Here is a 23193-nt window from a genome sequence, read left to right on the forward strand (position 1 = left end):
TTACCAGCCAGTTAGAGAGCAACACAGGTCCATGTCCGAAACCAGAATACGCAGAAGCAGCAGCAGCTTAAGTACAGAGGTTATAAAAGGTAATCATTAAACCTGTTCTCAGCCAAGAAGCTTTGAGATGGGAACCACAGGTAAACCAATAGTCCAATTAGTTTATCTTTAAAACAAAAAGTTTTTTTTTCCATTTGTTAAGAATGTTTGTCCAGTACCTAAGTATTTTATTATGTAGTAAGAAGAAATCATAATTTGGGTGCATTTTAATTTCATGTCATGATATTTCTGCTTTAGAAACTGTGGGAAGGTAAACTTGAAGTAATTGTTGTAGAGTGGATGTGTTGAAAAGCATCAGTCCAGATGTTAAGTGCATCCCATAAAAACAGCTTGTTTCATCTTGAGGAGATGGAGAAGTGTGAGCAGAAATCTCTCATTTGTTTTTCATTAACCTGAAGACAGCTGAGCGCGCAGCTTGTGTTCCTTTCATCTGCACTTTCAGTTTTTCATTTTTGTAGATATTTTAAAATCTTGCTTTAGGGGAAGAAAACCTGTCTCAATTTCTGTACAACTATATGTCCAGAAAAACATTGCTAGTACTGGGTGCTGAAACAAGATAGCTTCATTCGTGTTTGTCATCCCAAAAGTATTAGCAAAAAAGTATGTTTCACATCATTTTTGGTAATGCAAGCTGTAAGTCCTAATTAAGTCAAATGTCAACCAACTTTTTTTTATTTCTAAAACTAACGAATTTCAATGTGATTAATACATTTTAAGACTTATTGTTATGGTAATGCTTCAAGAACAATAATAATACAGGATTGGAAATAAGTTCATGTTGTTGGACCTAAATATCAAAACTAGTGAAGAGTTGAGGTAGTCTGTATGTTGCTAACACAAAGACTATTCATGACATGGAATGAGAGAAGCAAACTTTACCATTCTGTCCCAACTGTATATTGGCACGTTGATGGCCTTTTTTTTTTTTTAACTTTTACTATTCTGTTTAAGCATGCAGTCTTGATCAACAGGAATTCCTGGCTTTTGTAACGTTAATATAAATATTAATAAATATAAACATTAAAAAATAGACTCTGAAGAAAATGTGAGACTTTATATTGGTTTGTCTACCATGTTTTGTTATGGTAGAGCCAGACTGTGTCACATCCATTTTTCTCTGAGACTGAATCACAGGATCATAGGGGTTGGAAGGAAGCTCTGGAGATCATTGAGTCCAACCCATCTGCTAAAGCAAGTTCCCTAGAGGAGGTTGCACAGGAAAGAGTCCCAGTGCATTTTTTAATATCTCCAGAGAAGGAGATTCCACAGTCTCTCTGGGCAGCCTTCCAGTACTGTGTAACCCTCAAAGTGAAGAGATTTTCCCTCATGTTTGTATGGAAGTGTGTTCTGGTTTGTTCCCATTGCCCCTTGTCTTGTGGCTAGGCACAGCTGAAAAGAACCTGGGCCCCATCCACTTGACTACTGTCTTTTAAATATTTGTAAGCATTAAGAAGATCACCTCTTGATCTTCTCTATGCTGAACGCGCTCAGGTCTTTCAGCCTTCCCTTATAAAGGAGTTGCTTCAGGCCCCAGTCATCTTTGTGGCCTTTTGCTGGGCTCTCTATAGAAGTTCCGTGCCTTTCTTAAACAGAGGAGCCCAGAACTGGACTCTGTACTCTAGATGTGGCCTCACCAGGATGGAGCAGAAGGGGAGGATTCCCTCTGTCACCTTGCTAGCCATGCTTTTTTGAATGCACCCCAGGATACCACTAGCCTTCTTGGCCCCAAGGGCACACTGCTGGCTCCTGGCCAAACTGTTGTGCACCAGGGCATCCAGGCCCTTCTCTGCAGAGCTCCTCTCCAACAGCTCAGATCCTAAACTGCACTGTTGCACAGTTATTCCTCCCTAGGTGTAGGGTGCTGCACTCGCTGTTGATGAACCTCAGCGGGATCCTCTGCCCAGCTGTCCAGCCTGTCCAGGTCACACTGAATGCCAACGGAGCCTTCTGGTATGTCAGCCACTCCTCACAGCTTCACATTATCAGCAAACTTGCTGAGGGTGTACTCTGTCCCTTCATCTAGTTCACTGATGAGGATGAGATTGCAAAATAATATCAGCACTGAAATCAAAGCTGTAGCTGCATTTTTGCACTATTTTACTTTCTCCTCTTTATTTTGGAAAGAATTAAAAGCGGGGTTAAACTTCAAGAAAAGCTTTCTCGTTGTAACCAACTTGTTTAAAAGGTCCCATCTGAACAGCAGAGTTGTGTGCTGTTTTTGTTTTACCAACAGAGAATAAAGACTATTGAAGTCAGAATGTTACTTTAAGCAGATGAAAAGTCAGGCATCAAGAATTTACTCCTTTTTCTGCATCTTTTATAAAGACTTAACAATTTGTTTTAGTAATTGTGATATACTGATGTTTCTACATCTATCAATTGTATATACCTAGCTTTGAATATAATGTATTTCTGTGTTCTGCAGTGTATTTAGTGAGTAACCTTTGAATTTTAAATGCAGGTAGATGTTCTGTATCCCTCATGATGTTCTCAGATCTTTTTCTGCATCACACTCATCCTTTGTTCAGATACGGTAAAGGCAACACTGAATATCTGTTAATTTTTCACTGAGGAATCAATTTATAGAGTCAGTATTGAATGTGCATTTGGAAAGTTCTCATTTGTTGAATGGACGTGTTAAATCTCTGAGTGGCTTGATTTCAGTTAGCCTGTTTCCTTATAAAAATAGAGAAGTATATTCATTTGTTATTTATTTTTATTTTAAGGGTTAATCTTCAGATGGTATAGAGCTGTTAAAGGACTTGGACTTTTATCAGCAGTCTTTTTCTGAACCATTTAAAATTAAACAACAACAACAAAACATAACACTGAGTTCAAGAATCATACTCTTGTTTTTTTTTTCCTTCATGGACAGGAGGAATTACATTCTACAGCCATGGGAGAAGACTCCTTCCCTCTCAACTGTATATGAAGAGATCAAGGCACTCAAATTTTAAGGGACTTCAGAATGAAGCGCTCTGTGGGCTAGTGCTGTCAGTGTAGTTTGAACCTTTTCAAATACTGTTGACTAATTATATCATAAAAAGTAATTTTCAACTTTAATTCAGGAAACAGCAAGAAAACAGCATATACATTTAGCTTTTATTACCATTATCACTAATAATAAAGGTTAATGTTTGTTGGATTGGTATTTATTGCTTGCAGTAATGCACGTATTCTTCTTTGGACTGGCAGTTCTTAAACAGATGGTAATAACTGTTCTAACCTGGAGTTTTTACTTATAGCTTAGTGCTATCTCAGAGTAGATACTTTCCATTCTAACCTTGCTGCCTAACAGGTTACTTTATTTTTATCAGAGGAATAGTGTGTTTACTTGCACTTGCTCTTCTTCGACTCCTGCTGTTAACAGATGTGCTCTAAGAAGTTATCTCACTTCTGTTGATCTTAAGTGCATTTCGTTTTTCTTCTGAGAAATTCCAGGTATGTTTTGAGTGGAATGTAAGAAAACAGCCTTTCTGAATAGTTGTGTCAAGCAGGTCATGCTCATGGTTACAAGTTCCTCGCGTCTTGTGGCAGTCTGTTGTACTGGCTGACCATACATTGCTATGCTTTGACTTACAGCTAGAACAGTTTTGATGTCACAGCAGTGTTTGACTAGTGCTGAGCAGTGCAACATGGAGGTTGGAGTGGGCAGGAGATGCACTGAGGACACAGCCAGGACAACCAACCAAAACAGAGGGATATCCAATACTTGTTTGGCATTCTATTCAGCAATAACAACTGGGTAGTCCTCTTGTTAGCCAGATATTTGTCTTCCTGAGAAACTGCTGTGCTTTTTTTGAGGCCTTGCTTCCTAAGAAGTAGCTAAACATCGGCAAAACATTGCTTGCTGATGGGAAGCAGAGAATAACGTTTGCTTCTGTTTGCTTCCATATGCGGCCTTTGCATTTTTTCCCTTTTCATAAAACTCCACCTTATTTCAGCCTGTCAGTGTTTTTTTTTATCTTTTCTTGCTCTATTTGTTGAGCTGGAGGAGTGAGAGTGGCTTATTGGACTTTAGCTGCCCATTGACTGTCATACCATTATGTAAATAGGAAAGATTAGATGAGTGTGTTGTTTTTATTGCTCATAGTATATATATATATATTTTAAATAATATTTTCCCCCTTCTTTGTTTTTGCTTACAGTATATTTGGGCCCCTATGACAAAGTAGGGAAAGGAATAAGGCTGTTGGAAAAGTCTTCAGGTTTGCTAATGGTGGTAGATCTACCTCAGTAGTTATTTAGACAAATCACTACAATGGAGTGGATAAAAACATCTTCCAGATCTGTTGTATTTTTCTTCCTTTTTTTTCCCCCTCCCACAGGGAGGTAAACAACATCTTTCAGAGCAGGTATAACTGAAGATAGGCCACAAGAAGTCTGCTGATTCAATAATTATTTAAATAATTTAGAGGTTTTTTTCCTACTCAGTATGTAGGTGTCTTTTATTGACATGAGGATTCTTCATTAGTTTCAAAATCATAACTTAAAGTTTTCTCTAATAATCATTTCCTTTCTGTGCCGAAATTTAGGCTGTATCTTAACCCCTACAAATAAGTCAGAAATGCTGTATGTTCTGTCTAGGAACCAAGTTTTGTTCTTTTTTTTTTTAACATTTACAGCACTTGAATCTGAGTTTAAATTTATCAAAACCAAATATTTGGTATGTAAAACAACTTGAAAATACGCTACAGTATATCTTTAGAGAGTGAGTATAGATGTGTTGAAATTCAGTACAAGAAAAAACCTCTAGAGGTGTCACTGAGAAACTACATTTTTAAAGATAGAAGTCCTCAAAATGCATCTTCTCTTCTGTATTCTAGCTGATTGTCAGTGTAAATTTATTATCTATTTCCATTATATTTGCAAAATGAGTGCAGAGAGCTATTATAAATGTCAGAACTGGGATTTGTACTCCCAATGAAGAAACACTTTGGACACCTGATTCTATTTGCCTGTATAATTGTGTGAATTTTTCATGGCTTAAGAATGTTAGAAGCTTCTCTCTTCTGAGTTGTTGAAGGCCAGTGTTCAAGCTCGGAAGGTGCAGCTCCTATATTAAAAAGTGGATGAAGGAAGAAGGTCAGCAGCTGGGTCTAACTGTCTTCTGAATATGCAGTTATTTTCGGAAATAATTTGATCTGTACATAATTTATTGCATGCTTTCTGATAATCATTACAAAAGAAAAATTGAAAAACCTGTGTGTGCTGTTTCACCTCAACTTAATGATAAGCGTAAGGGAATCTGAAATCAGCTTATATAGATAACGTTATTATCATAGGCTATAAAGTAGAGAATGAGTCACCAGCAAAGCATAGGACATTATCAGGCACACTTTTCTTAGCCAATCTGAGTAGTAGAATCTTTCCAGTATCTGTGCAGCTCACCTCTGAAAACCTTATTTTATTAGTATTTTGAAGATGTATCTGTGTTACTGTGTTTACTCTAGACTCTTCAGAGTTTTTTATTCTTAGAAAGGTGATGGTTGTGTTTACATTTCAAGTTAAAATCAAGTATGCTTAGTTGTTATGAACAGAATATGATCTGTAAATGAAGTGATGAAATATGACCACAGGAGTACAAATTCTGAATTGTTTTCTGTTTCTTGATAAGACTTGAAGTACTTTCCCCTGTTTTCATTTTATTTTGTGAAAGGAAGTTGTAGCAGTGCTTAATTAGATCCTTTTACAGTCAGCAGGCTGTAAAAAGGAGAGCATTTAAACTCAGTATGCTCTGTCAAGCACTGGTTGGGGTAAAATAGTAGCTAATGTCAGTGTATACAAAAATAAATTGTCATGGGTAAAGCTTTTGTAGTGCAATACAACAATTTTTTCTGTATCATTAGTATATGTGTATTGTAACACATATACAATGTGTTAAAAAAAACTGCTAGACAATGCAAAGACAAATCACTAACTAAAAAGATTTATGCTCGAGTACAGACAAACTGATTTACTCAGTGATACAAAATTTCAGTGCATTCACACTTGGTTGTCTGATTCTAATTAAAAGGTTATTTTCTCAGAACAGGATAGTTGATTCTTCAGCACTTCAAAGATGGATGAAAACTGTGTTCTTATGCAAATAGGAAAGAGTACTTTGTATTACTGTAGTGCCTAGCATTAGCAGCCATGGCCCTGCACTTTTGAAGGAATGAGCTGCAGTAAGTATGCATTTATCAGTCAAGCTAAATTTGGCTTTATTTCTAAAAATAATTAGCCAAATGGATGAGGAAGAATATCAATTTTATCAGGCTTTTATTGATCTCATGATTTTCTCACCTACATGTCGGAGTGGCAAAGTCTAGAAAGTATATTTAAAACTGTAACAGAGCAGATGAAAACTAATTGGTGAAAAATGTAGGAAGAAAGAAGCAGTGACTCACTGTCAGGCCAGGAAAAGGGTTTTTTGGTCAGGGTTTGTCCTGACTCTGTCAGCAGGAATGATGCTTGTTCTGGAATGCTTGTCATCAAAGTCTTAAATTGATGCTCATTAGGTTAAAGAGTACACTGAATGGATGGTTAATAAAATTTCATTCAGAAAGGAAAGTAATAATCCTTTCTCAGTTTCATGATGTATAGGAATAGATTTCTTGCACTTAAAACTGAAGCAGGAAACATTAATACATGTTTTCTTTCCAAGGATATTTTCCCATGTTTCTAGACTTGTTTTGTGGTATTAAAACTACTCCCAGCATGGGCAAGAATCTGAACCAAATGTGCCATTCCAGAAAAAGCTTCATAACTGTTTGAATCATGAGCAGTGTTCATGGTTGCTTGGTTATTAAAAATCTCAAAGTGGATGTTTTCTGGTTTCTTTCCTGTTCTGTTCTGTCTTCTTAAAGAGCATATATCTAAACACTGAGCAGGATTCACAGCACGTGCTTTGGTACGTACAAAGTGATTTCCATGCAAATCAGACAAGCTGGAGAAGTTCAGTTTTCACTAGTGTCAAGATATTGAGGGTAAGAAGTTGTTTCACAGTTCAGAAGATTTTGCCTTCCACACTTTTTCCCAATGCTGCTTTCTTTCATGAACTTCATCCCATTACTTAGTTTAGCGTGGTTCAAAGGTTACTGAAGTAATTATTTCTATCCTTGATGTTAACAGAAAAGTGAAGAATGATTACAAGTTTTGTTTATTCCTTAGTTTTTGTATGCTAGTTAAAGATCTGAAGCTTTGTATTTCCCTAATGCTCCTTCCAAAGAGGAATGGACAGTAACTGTTGTCAGATGATCAGAAGCTTCTTTGTGATTTAACACAGTTGCTTCTTTGTTCATAGTAGCAGAGGGAGAAACAATTAAACTGGTCAATCTATACTACTGGATAATATTAGGAAGTTTAAAAAAAAAATTATAGTGGGGAAAAACTCTCACTCAGAGGAGAAAAGGTGAGATAAGCAGATTCTATTAGTTAGTTGGGACAGCTCTGCAATCACGTCTAATACAGTGAGAGGTAATATCTTTAAACTTGTAATGCGTAGAGAATTACAAGTTGCTAAACTGTTCAGGTTTTATTCTTTTACATAATTTATTTTCATTAAAGTGTTGGGTTTTTGTTTAACCACATACTCTGCTGAAGCAAGGTGAACGTGGACCACCTGTTCTGTTGATACAACTTAACATTGAAGATGAAAAGAACAGACCTGTGCTTATTTTGAAAGTGGTACCCTTCTTTTCACCTTCAATGTTTAGACCACAAATATCTCCTCTTAATATAATGTTGATACTACTTTGAAGAGAAGAATAGCAGGCAGTTACTTTTTATTGGTCCTTGTTCAAGTCTTATCCTAACTTGTCCTGTTTGCTTCTCACTTACATAGCATCTCTCTTTCCTATCTTCCTGTTGACTACTACAACAGAAGAAGATAAGAGTCACAGTCACTTTAAGCACAAGGTAGCAGTTATCAGGATTACCAGTCTGACACAGCTTTAACTATCATCTTTACAAGAGAACATTCTGGCAGTACCTCTTCGCGGTCCCCAGGGGTTGCAGAGACCTGATTTCCATACAGTTTCAAATAAATTAATTAGGTAAGGAAAACAGTGTTTAAGAATGTGTGCATGCTTTAGGAAGAGTGAACTCCATGTGATCATTTACAAGTTAATAAGGCCAAGTACCCATTCCTGGCAGTGATGGACTGCATAAGTATCTTTTTTAACTGCCACAACTGATGCTATGGTGGTGCCACAGCAATGACAATTGCAGCTTTGCTTCAGAAGTGAGAGATGGAAACAACTAGACTACTAGACTTTGGCCAAGAGGAATATTCCTTTTGCTAAGATAAACGTCTTTGTCATATCTTTCAAATACTAATACTGGGTTCTTCTACACAGTGTTTTTTAACTGAGTTTTTAATGTGGCTGTAAAAGTAAAGCAGTAAGGAAGCTAGTCACATCTGACAGTTGAAATAGAGTGTAATATGATGTTGTACAGTCATTACGTGAAGTTCCTGGTTGCCACTTCTCAGAACTGCTGATCCTGCATTCTTACTATTATTCCACACCACTGTGAGATGCATTTGTCTCTTTACTCATCTGCCTGCCAGTGCTTTATTTATAATCGGTTGGTTTTCATGCTCCTTTCCTAAATTAAAATAAGTTTCAGAAGCACTGTATTTCATCATTCACTTGACTAAAATGTCAAGTATGTTACAGTGTATGCTTCTCAGCAGTAGTGCCTAACTCCATGGTTATTTTATCGTGGTGTAAAAATGTTGTTATAGTGCATTGTTATGGGAATTAATGAAAAATGAAGAGGAATCTTTTCTAATAACTTCAAAAGGATGGATCTTGTGTTTCTATGATAGCATGTATTTGATAAAGAAACAAAAGTTTTCAGTTCTCCATGTGATAACTTAATTCCTACCTAACCCATCTTTCTGATTTCAAATAGAACCAAAGTATACTGTTACTTCTTTTAGTGACTGGGGTTGAATCAAGGCTTCTGCTGGATAAATGCCTGTGTTCTGTGGCAACGTATGGAAAAAAAGTGTGTTCCACATAATGAAAACATGTGAAATAAAAAGACCTTGTACTGGAACAGTAAAGTTCAGTCTGTCCTACTTATTATTCAGTTTTTTATATTGCATTTTTTTTCTTGTTCTAGATGGGTTTATGTACCTAATCCAAGTTGCAATAAAATGTAACTTAGCAACTGTGTTTATAGATAGGTTAACCTAAAGACAGACTGAAGGACCTTTATTTTCCAGAGGTAGGGGAAAAAAGCAATTTTATTGAACACATGCAAATATATTAACAAAAACTGTACAGTGTCTTGGTAACTAAAAAAATGAAGTTTATTTTGGGCAACTTCAATCACCATTCTTAAGTATTACCGAAACTTTTGCCAGATCAGCTGGGTATAAACCTGTCTGGGTGCTACCTCAGCTGATAGCAGATAACGCCCTAGTGACACTACTGTATTGCATGATAAATGGATTAAGCAGTGATGAGAGGGACTGTATTTGGAAAGCTTTGACAATCCAATGTGCGTGAACTTTTATCACTAAATAACCTCTCACTTTTATGACACCAATTTTCAAATACCATGTAACTGCATTTTATTTGATTCGTAATAAGAAGTTGTAAAACTGCTTAAAGCTTCTTAACAATGTTTGGTGTTCACATTCAGAGTTCATCCACCTTGGGTGATATTTACAAGCAGTTGACCTCGATGTTGTGTTTGTATAGGGAGCGTGTTTTACAAATTAAAAATTCTTCCAACTTTTAAAGACTTTTTTTTAAATAGTGATAAATTCCCAGTACCAATTCCTCATGGTTTTACTTTTACTATGAAAGAAAATGTTTCAAGAAAGCAGGAAATTTTCTGGTCCCTTACAGTAACAGTGTACATTCTTTTTAGTATTTAACTTTTTTATGGTTTTTTTGTTACCTTTATCAAAGTCAATGTGATGATTAAACATTTCTAGTTTTATACAGCTTCTATAGTTACAGATTTCAGTACAGTGTTAAAATGTTCCATTTGGGTTTTTATTCTGGATATGAAGCAACAAACAAAAAGCTGATCCCAAAAAATAAGTATGAATTCCTAAATTGAACTAATATATAATGAGACTTAATACTGAAATACTTTCATATTGATGTGCAATATGTGAAAAAGCAATTCTTAGGAAAATGAAGATGAATACACATCATTCTAATTGAAGGACTGGCACTGCTACAGAAAATGCTTTGGAAGAAGTCAGTGTGACTTCCTGCGAAGCAGCTGAATCCAAGTGCGATTCAGACCGCTCAGTCAGGAGGAGGACTGCATCCTCTGTCAGCATCTCATCAACCTTGGTGAAACTGGGAGGAAATGTGTTGATGGCTGGATTCCTATAATTCTGCTTTGTGGACAGCTGTGCTTTCACACACCATAAAGCTGTTTGTGTCCCTATCTGCTCTGCAGTTAAATATTTCTGTCCTTGAAAGAACAAGATCTTTGGCAGGCAATCCAATATAAGAACATCCTTGCAAATCAGGATGTTAAGATCAGAGAACAGACACCAAAATTGTTTGGTTTTTTCCTTCAGTTTTGGTTGTATTTAATCTATGGTTTATTTGGTGATATTGAAGGAATTGCCTGAAATTAGACCTTTTAATTAAGATGTATAATGAGACGTTATTTACCACACAGAGGCTTTCTTTTTTGCTGTTCAGTTAATGTAAAGCCAGGAACGTGCTTTGCCTGTGTTACAACTCCAAGCTCATCAGCAGCTTTGTTTTTTCTCTTTAACTGTATACTTGTTTTATTTTAATTTGGAATTGTCCCACGTTTTGCCTGAGTAAGGAACAGTTTTTTCTTCAAAAAATAAAAAAATAAATGTGTAGACATATATTCATAATTACTATAGCTAGAGAACATGCTGTTGTCATATTAATGATTCTAAAAAATAAATTAATTTTAAAGAAGGTAACTGTTCTATTGTTCAGTGTTGTCAAATTCAAGCACAGAGTTCTTTCCGTAATAGTCCCATCTTTGGTGATAAAAATGCATAAGCTATCTTTATTCTTATTGCTAAGATTGTTGTTGAGTTTCATTTTTAGTAGGTGATTGTTTCACATCACAATAGCTAAAATCATGTCCATAAAGAAGATCCTTCTGAGAGATTTCATCCAAGTATGACTCATGACCTGTAACAGTATTCCACATATTGTTATTTCCCAAAGATTTATGTAAGAGTTGTCTCATTCTCCTGTTTTCTTTGGATGTGGATTCCCAAATGACTTCAAGTTCACCTTCTACTTTTCTAGAAGAAAAAATGAACATAAATCTTAATCTTAAAACCACTTTTCAGCAGTATGCAAGTTTGCTATGCACATAAGCAAATTATACAATGCATAAATTTAGATGTTTGAAATGTTCTGATTTGAAATTAAGTCCTATTTTGTTTTTAAAATCCTAGTAAATGTAACATCAGAGAGGACTGAGGTTAATTCAACACAAAAAACATTTGTGAGACTGACTGCCTTTGAATCAGGCTGTTGTGACTGCAGTTCTGCTTCCTCTAGCAGGTATGTTTCTGTAACTCATGCACACCCTTTTCTGCCAGATATAATTTTTGTATCTTGTCTATAAACTAAACAAGTCTGATCAAGCAACAGGTCAGTTCAGTTCTGTGCTCAGCTAATGCCTCTCTTTGTGGAGGCCAAACAGAAATGGTATCAACTTCTGGGTTTGTGTGGTGGTGGTGTATGGAAAGATACATTCAGAGAGGGAGTGGTGTGTCTGAGCTTTTCTTGGGAAATTAACTTCTGAACAAATCTGACATGCAGAATCTGAAATGCTTGCTGATTTCACTTTTAAGCTGTCAAAGCATGTTATTGTCAAAGAAGCATATTGTGGATGCTGACTTTGCACACAGTGTACTACAGTCATAAGACTTCAGTGGGGCATAATACACAGTTTTGACAGTTAAGCTGTTTTTTCAGGTAAGCATCTAAGAAGCAGCAGTTATAACATAACTGTAGTTGCGCAACGGTAGGTTTTTGTTTCTGCATTTTTTGCTTTAAGAAAAAAGTAAAGTATTTTATAGTGAAGCCTGACTGCTGTTCATAGTTAGTTATTTTTCTTTTCATTCTGCAAATCTGTCACTTGTTAACAAAACAGTGAGGTAGATTCAAAAAGAAACCTGATGTGTGTACTCATTAGATAGATTTTTCTGCCAGCGTGAAAGCTGCTGTGGAGGGGGGGATGGGTAAGTGTTCAGCCTTTAGTAGAAGATGCTGTTACATAATTAATGCATCTTGATGATTTGCAGACCCCTAACTCATCAGAAACTAGGCTCAGATTGCTATTTTTCATACGTACAGATTCTTTCTTGATATTAAAAAAAAATTAAATTCCTCCTTTAAAAAGTATTGCAGCTGGGAAGGATGGAATTAAGAGCATTTCAGCATTTTCAGTATGGTTAAATAAGACTGACAAAAATAATACACCATATGGGGTATCTGATGGAAAAGAAGCTTGCTGCTGTGTGCAGTTGACTGGTCCCACCTCATTTCCCTGTCAGATCTATTTAGATTGTTTCTGCCTCTGACTTACTTTTTTTGCTGCAGTACTTCATCAAGGGTTTCCTGTTTGTCTTGCAGCAGACGCTGGAGATGCTTCATTTCTTGCTGGTACTGAGCAGTCTTCCCAGCAAAATCTTTCTCCTGCTCAGTCAATTTGAGACTGATATCTCCAAGTTTCCCAGCTGCTCTCTTTTTGTAGAGCTGTAGAGTTAACAGGAAAAATGTTACGATAGGAGAGATAAGAGCAATTTATTACCAACAAAAGGAAGTTGAGAGATCAATTTGCAGTTGGATCTTTTCATCAGTGATGCTTTTCATAAACCCATCAGGTATGTTGCATTACATTTTTTGTTGTTTTTTTTTTAACCTATTTGTTATGGCATTACGCTTGTACTTTGTTACGCATATAAAACCAGTGTGTGTCCTCTGAATACCATACAGTATGGAAAAGCTTTCTCAGAGAGTGATCAGGCACTGGAATGGCTGCCCAGGGAGTTGCTGTCCCTGGCAGTGTTCAAGAGATGTTTGGATGAGGAGCTATAAGATATGGTCTAGTGGCTTGTGGTAGCAGTGGTAGGGGGAGGACAGTTAGACTAGATTCTTGTGATTCTATGATTCTGAGTGAAAAGAATCAGACACAAAAAAACTACATTTGTGCAGAGCTATACTTCACAGAACTCAAAATTATAGAATGGTTTGGGTTGGAAGGAACCTTAAAGATCATTTAATTACACCCTGCCTGCCACTAGATCAGTCTGCTGGAAACTATGTGGTTCTTACCACTTGTCCAGCAATTATATTTATCAATGTATTCTATGAAATAGTGTGTGTTGTTCTCTAATCATAATACCAGGAGGTAGGACAGAGTGCCTTAATGATTGAAAACAACATTGCTGTTTTGCAAACTAGTTTGTTTGGTTTACTGAGGGCACAAGTCATTTCATGCACATTAGCAGTAATAACCAAATATATGGGTCTAATCTCAAAATAAAGACAAATACTTTTTCTGTAAAGTGATTTTGCTTTTAGAAATAACTTTTCCAATCAGTTGCATACCTGTATGAGGAACTGAAAAATATGGCATGCTGTGTATTTTTACATATTTCTATGTTACTTTTCTCTTGATAAAAATAAATGTTTTCCAATATCAGCTTTTTTTCTTGTGGTTGCAACCACAGTGCTTTAAAGTGGTAGTATATCTACAGAATGTAAAGTTTGACATTGTCTCTAAGACCAGATTTTGGGGGTGGAAGCACCTCCTTCAGTAAAACTGCAAAATATTTTTTGAAGCCTTGAAAATGTTCCTATTTTTGTCTTCCTAATATGAAGTTTTATCATAGGCTTTAGCCACTAAATTTTCGTCTGAATCAGAGCAAAAAAAAGTCTGAGTATCCCTTATGTGGAGAAAAATATTTAACTTACAAGATTCCCAAGAGAGATCTACAAAATACAGAATGATATGATTGCACATTAGATAGAATGTGAGGATAAAGGTAAATCTGTTCTTTCAGATTTATTTTGCTTGAGATGGTTCAAAGCTGTATCTGATACGTAACCCATAGGCTGCATTTGTCAGCTCTACTTGCCTGTTTTTTATTTGCCAATTGAATTTGTGCCATATGTGCAAAAGGCAAAAATTCAGTACTTTTTGGCCATGATTAAAACATGATGCTAGGTGTGAAGGATACATTGTTCTAGAATTGCTTATAACTAAGTTGATTTGAAATGCGTAAGTTGCCTCAGTAGTACTTCAGCAGGATGGCTAAAGAGGCCCAACCTGGACCCATCATTTTGAGGGAGCCAGACCAAGTTGGTGTGGTGCTGGGCATGCTGACATCTGCAACTGCAGGCACTCACAGAGGTCCTGCATTGTTCAGAACTGTCTCGTTAATTTTCTCTCAAGTAAAGCAGGCAGTAGTGTATGGAGATAACAAATTGCAGGAAGAGGGGATAACACAGCTGGAAGTGGTGATATTTTCTCTAGTATTTAAAGGCTAGGCTGCCTGTGATCACAGCATCACAGGTATATAGCAAGCAGTGAAGATGAGCGCTAATGTTGGATGTAGCAGCTGGTACTGAAGGGGATATAACCTACACTCCAGCAAAGAAGTTCTGAGAAGGTACATTCTTGGCAGTCTAATTCTGTTACGCTTTGCATACTGAGTCATGTGAGAGCCATTTATATTATAGTACACATCTCCTGTTACTTCTCTTCCTGAAGTAACAAACAGTTTTAGACCACCGTCTTAGTAACTGTGAATAGAATAGATATTTGGAGTCTATTTAAAACAACTGTTGAATAAAACCATTGTTAAAAAAAAAAAAAACATGACCTACTTAAAAAAAAAAACCCAAAAGTGTCATTGCACAATAGTTCATGTTGTATATGATAATTTAGAAAAAGAGATGCAAAACCTGTACAATTGAGCTGCATCTTTTCTGATTATAAAGGGAAAAGGAGTTAACATTAAATGCTCTGCTCCATAGTCAGACTTGTTAATGGTGTTCATTCAGTGACCTAGCTGACACATGCAGTATTCAAGTACAATGTAACAACTTACTTGTGATGAATGATGACTGTCATTTCATTTTTTTTAAAAACTCAAAATCAGCATCTTTCATAACAGCACTGACACAGAGTTGCTACAGAATGTTCAGGTTAGAAATTCTTTACCTTCACTTTTTCTTCCAACCTTCCTAAGCGTAGACTGCCTTCTACTATTTTGTTTAGAACTCCATGGTTCTCGTTTTCCAAGCACTTGGCCTTTTGGGAAAAATAGTGTAGATATAACGAAATATAATCATTACTTAAGGCAACAAAATACATAGGTTGAGGAAGACAAAGCTATCCTGTTTTGAGTGTTAAGAACTAAGAACCAGTACATGAAAGAAGATTAACAACGAGAGGGTGACCAACTTCTTACACAATCTAATAGTAATAGGACAAGGAGGAATGGCTTTAAACTAAAAGAAGATTTAGGTTAGATGTTAGGCAGATGTTTTTTCACTCAGAGTGTGGACCATTCCTGAGATCTTGTAAATAAAACAATGCATCTGTAATAAAATGCTAGCTAATAGACAAGTCAAGAAAATAGACTAAATAGAAGTTGTTCCAAAACTCTCCACAAGTTTGTCAAAATAACCGCTGACAAAAAAGAAGCATTAATGTGTATTTGCATCCAAAGTAGAAGGTCCATACATATCACTAAGGACCATCTGAATCAGAAATTCATACAAAGTATTTATGGTTTCATGTTATTCTTTAATATATGCCGTTTCAGCATTTGAAGCCAGTATGTAAAATCAGATTAAATAATGGGCACTATTACAGACCCTAATGCTGCTGTGAATTAACGCTTAATTACTTTACCCCCAGAAACTGGGGTTCTAGTTCTAACCGCCCTTCTATAAAATAATTTTGTTGTTTCTATCCTATTTCCTATATCCATTTATGTAGCTAAATCAATCAACTGAAATTATCTATTTTCAGTAACTCAATATTAAGAATTGTGCTAGTAAGATGGTAATTGACACATCATTTAAGTCAAATTAATGAAAGGTAATTACCAGAAAAATAAGATGATCACGTTCCTGTGCTATCTTTTCCACCAAACCGATGAGGTTTGTCAGATAGTGATGGGCTGCAACTTCTTTTTCGATTGCTTCCTCCAGCTGCTGTTTCAAAAGACCTATTTTCTTCTTTAATCGCCTATAAAATTAACAGGAGGATCTAAAGATTAGGCATTATTAATGGCATTAAGTGACGTTAAGTGCAGGTCAACTTGCACAAATCTTAAAACCAATCAGATGAGCTACTAAAGAAGTGCTATCTTGAAATGTTTTGAGTGCTGAAAGTATTACTGCCCATAACTTTGTTTTTATAATATGCTGTGTGAATAGCAACTGTAACAATTATTCACAAGAACTATTTCTGCAATGTCTACAAGCTCATAAAAAATATAACAATAGTATTATTGTTATTTTTTCAAAGTCTGTTCTCCCTCTGAACCACTCAGGTACATGTGAAAGTCTACAGTTACTGGAATATCCTGCTTTTCAGGATATGCACATGTGATTAATCACTACAGCTAACGACCATTACTGAAGATTCATTCTTGATTTGCATGTAAAGACAAACGTATGTGAAAATGTAAAAAGTTTAGAAAAGTTATTTAACAACCAAACCAAATAAGTGTGGTAAAGATGTTGGTTTTTTTTTTCTTTTGGAGATACAGTTGCTTTATAACCAGAAAAGAGACATTAGGGTGTGAGATGGTATTTTGACAGGTATTTTTAGAAATTTAAGTATTGAGAAAATGAGAACGTAATACAAAATGAAAAAAAGAGAAACCTGTTTGTTTTCTGTGTCACTTCCATCTCAGCTTCCAGGGTTGTCTTGTCAGCCAGGAAATTATTTTTTTGTAAAAGTAGTTTCTTGTTCTGAGCTTGCAGTGATGCAATCTTTCCCATGAGATCTTCCACCTCAGAGCGCTTTTTCTCCTGCTCCTGCTGTAAATGGCTGCAAAAACAACCATGTGGAACAGGATTCTTGTGTACACCTACTTCAGTATAAAGTCAAATTATGGTAAGATTATTGTGCTGAAGGTATGAAAAAGTTACATTAGTAATGTTTGGTGTTCAGTGGTGCCAAAGAATGGTTTTACAATCTGATGACGTACCAGTTTGTGAATGAAGCATAACATAAGCAAAATTAATAAAAATAATTCATCCTGGCTGCATTTGAAATAATTTTATAATTTATAAAACATATAGTCCAAAATGCATTTCCTGCCTATTTTTTTCAAAGAAACTGTTAGGCACAACTTCTAGGGAAGGGATTGTACCAAGAAACAGTGAAATTACTATCTTCAGGTGAAAGAAAACAAATTTACAGAATGTCTTTAGAAAAGCATTATTTCCCAAAATATGTGTGACAGACCTTTTGTTTTATCATTTTCATACCGTCAGGGTTGAGATTTACTTTTACAATTTTAATTGTCAGTATTTTCAAAATACTGTCTTGCTTTTTATAGACATTTATTTATGTGTGCAGGTAACTATCAAAATACAATTACCAGCATATTTCTACCTACGAAACAATGCATGCATATGAGGATTTGCTCATGTGAATGTTCTGTAGAATTGTTTATTTTGCACCAAATGCAAACTCATACCTTTTTAAGTCATTCACCAAAGCAAAGTGCTCTTCTGCTGCTATTCTGCTATCTACTTTGGCTTTGAGCTCTTCACAAGTAGCATGTAGAGCTTTCAGCTGCTTCTGGTAGTCTCTGATCTGTTCTTCTTGACTCTGTTTCTTTTCTTCTAAAATTATTATCTGTTTGGTCAATTTTGAAGCTTTTGGAAAGATAAAAAGCACAACTGGGTACAGCAGAATTAATCACTTAGAACTCAAACCAATAATACATTAATTCACCGTTCTTTGTAGCATTATCTAACAATGGATTTGTCTATTTTATGTTTTAACAGTTTGGTTTTTTTCTGTCCTAATTTGTCTAGGAGATGTGCCAAATTTTTCCACAGTGAGGTAGGTAACTATAAATAGGAGGAAAGTCAAACTTTAAAAGCAGAAAGGAAACTATTTCTGGAACTGTGTGTCAGATAAACAGAGAATTTCAGAATTGAAAATTGGCTGTATAGATTCAATTAATAAAATGATTTTCATCATGAGCTTTATACTAACGAAACTGAATTAGATGTTTTTCAGGACATCCTAATCTGTAAATTAAGATTCACAGAATTCATACCTTCAGTCTTGCTTTTATTAATCATCACTAAGAAATCTTGCTTTCAGTACTAGGATTTTAAACTGTAACATGCCAGACTTTTTTTCTTAACACTCATTCGGAAGTCTATTATCAAAAATTATCTAGGGGAATTGGTTGAGATAGAGCATAATTATTCAACTAAATACAAGCCTCTGATAAAACAATAATAAGTAACCAAACTGATTATTACTTGACATGTACATATAAATCTAAGCAATATCAAACTATGAAAGTAAAATCACATGCTGCTAACTGTGATATAATCAACTATATTTTATCAGTAATAAACATAGGTTTAGAAAGCAGAAAAATGAACAGATAAAGCCCACAGATTCTAAATTGAACATGAAAGCCTGTAAAGTTTTAAGTGCTCTTGAAATATACTTTACTGATTTCAATTTTTTTCAGTTCTGGTCACTTTTTCAGAAGAAGGAAGTTAAAACAGACTGTCCTGTATAGTAATCAGTAAGTGATAGTGACATTCCTATTTCCTATCAGCCAACGTCTGTCTTCAGAGTAGTGTTTTATAAGCATCTTATCAAGCTGAGGAAAAAAAAAATCACAAAAACTGCAGTACTGTTTATGGAGAGAACATGCAGTTGCTATGAGTGGAAGCTCAAGCACAAACCTTCTTGAACATGTTGTCTGTGACTATCTTTTGCTTTAGCTTGTTGAATTTCAAGTTGCTCCATCAACAACCTGTTTTCTTCCAAGACCAGCCTGGCCTGAGTTTGTAGCTGTTGCCTGCAATAACAAGCAGTTTATAAAATGACTGAAGTTTATGTCCAAAGGAGAAAACAACCAGCTTCCAACAGTGTAAACTTACAATTATATTTGAATGCCTTTCAGTAACAAATGAAAAACCTCCATCAAAAGCAATCTTAAAACCTAAGGTAAGCTTGCTAGAGACATAAAATGTCTTTGAAAATGTAAATTATTTGAAGTAGTTTTTTTACAAACTAAATAAAAAAATCACTGTAGATGGAAGGAAAGATATGTATGTGTAAATTAGTGTCACAGAATCAGAGTGATTTAGGCTGGAAGAGACCTCTGTATGTCATCTGATCCAGTCCCCTGCCAGTCTTAAGATCTGTAATCTTATGCATTTGCATGGATCAAGCAAAACGATTAGTAATTTTTCATTTATTTCTCATAGTATAACTTGCCATTCTGTAGTGGTAATTAAGTTATTTTTATTTAATTGCTCATGCAGGTCTTCATTTTCCTTCACCAGCTCTTCAACTTGTACTTTAAAATTCTTCATATCCTCCTGGAAGATAAAGGATTTCAAATTAAAATGTTTAGAGGTAAATATTTTGGTTTAATTTTTACATTAACAAAATATGCATGTCTGAGTGCCCTCGTAATTCCCATGTTAACTGACTAATAATTCCCATGTTATCTGACTAGTCACTCATCTTGAATTCATGTGCATATCTGAATTGAGATTTTTTTTGTCAAATGTCATTTGAATTAAGCATATTAAAATTAAAACATAGATTCAAGAACATGAATTCTGGAATCTACTAGATAATACTATACACTTCAGTATGAAATATGGCTCATTCTCTGGCTTCAGTTTTTGAAGGAAATAAATTATTCTGAATAACAGTTCTGCTCGAAGCTCATGTAGTTCCTTGGATTTGGTTATATATGATTTAAATGAGAAAAGATGAGTGCCTTGGTAATCTTTCTTTGCCTTTTGATCACTGTTTGAAAAAAGAGTCTCAAGATACAATTTTTTAATTTAAAGGCTTGGTGATAAAATACATTTATAAAGAGCAAAAACAGGCAGTACCCCATTCTTAAATAACTTGAAATAAATATACTACTTCCACTAAATCCAAAGCCCAGCTAATACAGGGCACTGACATCCCCACTATGAATGGCAGCAATAAATTCTTCTACCGGCTGACTTCTTATGGCTTACTCAAACTACAATTTCCATACATGGCAATACTGTGCTCAATCTGTATCTGAACAACCTGACAAAAACCAACAAACCAAGCGTTTTAAGACAGAAAAATAACTGTGACTGCTAAAGAAAAGGTCACTTTTAATTTTAGACAGAAAACAGCTTTGACAAATCCCTGAAAAATATGTAAGTAGATCTTTCTGCTTTATTTTAGAAGTATTTTTTCTTTGAATAACAACTTGCCTCATGTGCAAAATTTAAATCTTCCTTTTCTTTTATTCTGTCTTCATATGCCAACAGAAGAGGAGACAAATACTTCATATCCAGCTTAAGAAAAGAAAATTTAAAAAAACTCATCAGATAGAAACCATAATCTCATCAATAGTTTTAATTTCTCATCCTACTAGCTTTTTCATTGCTAGTTTTAAAAACTATTATGGGCTTTCAGGTGCCATTAGTTCTATCTATAATTAAGGTGGAGTAAATAGTTCGAGTTCCTTAAATTACAGAAAAGATAACTTAAGTAAACTTGCACAAAGTTTACCAAAATACTATTACTTTCAAAGGGACCTGAAAGTGCTTTGTTCTTAGTGCAGTGCAATTCAATTTAAAAACCAAGTTTTTTTTCTAAATGCATACTAAAAAAAAAATCTGTCCATAAAGAGGAATTAGTCAGCTATTTATAACCTAGTCATTTCAACTCGGAACATTCATCTTCACGTGCTGCATATCACAGAAAGAGTTGGTGAAGCTGGGAGGGACCTCTGGAGGTCACCTTGAGCAACTTCCTTGCTCAGGCAGCCACCTAGAGCATTGCCCAACACCAGTTCTTTGTCATTCTAGCTGAGAAGGTATGGTTTAATTTTATGGGTATCAATGACATAAAGCATTTCATGGATTATTTGCCTACTACTTTCTACTAGAGGACCTGTGATAATTTCTATCATCAGAATCTCTAAAATACAGTATTTCTAGTATTACTTCAAATGATCTCTGGAGAGAATAACAATTCAGATTAATAACTAAGCAATAGACCTTGAAGCAAAGTATATGTCAGACACTACTCAGTGAAGATGGTATTTACAATTCTCACAGTAGCTGCTTTCATGAGTGCAAATTTGGTAATTTGTATGCAACTTGTAGCTTATCATTAGTTCACACAGAGATGCACATATTCACTGCAGATTTTTTTGCATTACATCTGTCTTTGTGAAACAAATGTTCATCAAATTCTACCACTATTCTACCACTAGTTCAACAGCATCACTAAGTAATATCCTGACAGTTTGAGTATTTTGATTCTAGTAAAGAAATTCTACTGCTTTACTTGAAAAGGAATGAGCAGATAAGCAAAAATATACTACTTACCAGCCATGGGGGTGGTGGTCCTTTAGTGGGTAAACTATTTAGTTTTAGATGCTAAAAAAAGATATTTAAAAAGAAACTTAAATTATTTCTTGCTTTTTAAAGCACCAACATCAGTCACTACAAAAGCGTACGACTCATAACTATTACCCCCAGACAAGCTTTTGTTTCTGATTATGTGTGTTGCACATACAATGCATACACAGTCAGCAAAACTGAAATTTCAGCATCTTACTAATGTAGGCTAACTTTTTGAAGTTAGAGTTAAAGGTAAGTGCTTATTCTGAATTTCAGAAGGAAGCCTATGCCATGTGTAGACTGAAGTTATTTTATCTGGATTTACCCCAAAAAACTCAAAAGTGAATTAAAGCACAGTTGGACATTACCATACAGACTGCTGTTACAACTAACATTCTTACCTCTTCTCGGGTCAGTGGCCTGAATTTAGTTTGATAGCGACTTAACTCTACATTCAAACGATGGACTGTCAATTTCAAAGCATCATTTTCATCTACAAGTTCTTGTGCTTGTTGTCTCAGAGAAAGTAATTCTGTAGTCTCTCCTATTAAAACAAATACCCTATCCATTTCAATCAAATTTCAAGAAATGTTAACATTGATTTGTTAATTTTAAGGAAAAAAATCTCAATAAACCAGAACTACAAGAGAGCATCTCTAAAAAGAGTTAGTGGGAGTAAACCCATGAAAAACAACTAACACAAAGAACATGGAATAACATTCTTTCTCACGAGCCTCTAGTTATTCCTTGACAAAATTAATACAGAAAATACTGTACAAAAAATCCTTCTGTAGAGCTACTTGCTCAAATCAGTAACACGAAAACCTGCTGCCCCAATAATGGGTTATAAGGAATTAGAAAAATCAAGCAAGATCACTAGCAGTGTCTCCCACCTTCGTTATGTGTCGTCTTCGCAGCTTCTTTAAGTTTTCTGTTTTCTTCTTCTAGTCTCTTCAGTTTTAATTGCTGTTCTTCCATTTGCTGTTTTATTCCCTCGAGTTGTTGGCCCACAGTCTGATATGCCTTGTTCAAAGCCCAGTTTTCTTGTTGTAGCTCTCTGAGCTTTTCTCTAGTCATATTTTCCCGTGCTTGCCTTGCACGAATAGAGACATCTGTAGATCCCAAAGTTCAATATATTTGAATTATATTCAGACAAGTACAGCAAATTTCAGCAAATTGTAATCCATTTTTTTCTATTACTGGCAGGAGTGGTACTACGTAAGATATATAAATCAACTGATGGCTTCCAGAAGATTAAGGTAAGACAGAATGTAAAAGGTGTGTGTGGGAAGCACTATACAGAGTTCACATTTTCTCTGAGACACTGTGAAAAAAAAAAAAAAACAACTTTCCATAAGGCACAAGGAAAACACGTGGATTTTCCTTCTCCCTAACACAGGTAATCAGAGAGGTGAGACAGAAATAGGCAATGCAGGAAGCACAGTATCCGTGTCTGCATAGGTTAGTTGATCTTCCTATGCCTCCTTTTGTTTTAATCAAGTATGTAATTAAAGCTTTGCTCTTCTTCCCA

At 35.3% G+C, this 23193-nt stretch overlaps 1 protein-coding gene and 2 long non-coding RNA genes across 3 annotated transcripts in view; 2 read left to right on the forward strand and 1 right to left on the reverse strand.

Moving 5' to 3' along the window:
* Positions 1–12729, forward strand: LOC149916148 (uncharacterized). Its single transcript, XR_016470554.1, has 5 exons — positions 1–89; positions 2936–8096; positions 11471–11579; positions 11873–11996; positions 12657–12729. It is a non-coding gene; the product is annotated as an uncharacterized LOC149916148 (long non-coding RNA).
* The window catches only part of CEP89 (centrosomal protein 89), a 22006-nt gene continuing 6897 nt past the window's right edge, over positions 8085–23193 (reverse strand). Inside the window, exons 8-19 of the mRNA XM_031615510.2 lie at positions 22556–22774; positions 22064–22206; positions 21648–21698; positions 20523–20606; positions 19531–19634; positions 18993–19108; positions 17753–17933; positions 16930–17097; positions 16146–16287; positions 15253–15342; positions 12610–12779; positions 8085–11314 (exon numbers count right to left, since the gene is read on the reverse strand). Coding sequence (XP_031471370.2) covers positions 11083–11314; positions 12610–12779; positions 15253–15342; positions 16146–16287; positions 16930–17097; positions 17753–17933; positions 18993–19108; positions 19531–19634; positions 20523–20606; positions 21648–21698; positions 22064–22206; positions 22556–22774 — 1700 coding nt within the window. The 3' untranslated portion in view covers positions 8085–11082. The remainder of the gene's footprint in view (positions 11315–12609; positions 12780–15252; positions 15343–16145; positions 16288–16929; positions 17098–17752; positions 17934–18992; positions 19109–19530; positions 19635–20522; positions 20607–21647; positions 21699–22063; positions 22207–22555; positions 22775–23193) is intronic.
* LOC116244015 (uncharacterized) lies at positions 17078–19101 on the forward strand. Its single transcript, XR_016470557.1, has 4 exons — positions 17078–17163; positions 18096–18123; positions 18773–18829; positions 19032–19101. It is a non-coding gene; the product is annotated as an uncharacterized LOC116244015 (long non-coding RNA).

Source organism: Phasianus colchicus, chromosome 13 (genome assembly GCF_987193195.1).
Source record: "Phasianus colchicus chromosome 13, bPhaCol1.hap1.1, whole genome shotgun sequence".
In the NCBI taxonomy this organism is placed as follows: domain Eukaryota; kingdom Metazoa; phylum Chordata; class Aves; order Galliformes; family Phasianidae; genus Phasianus; species Phasianus colchicus.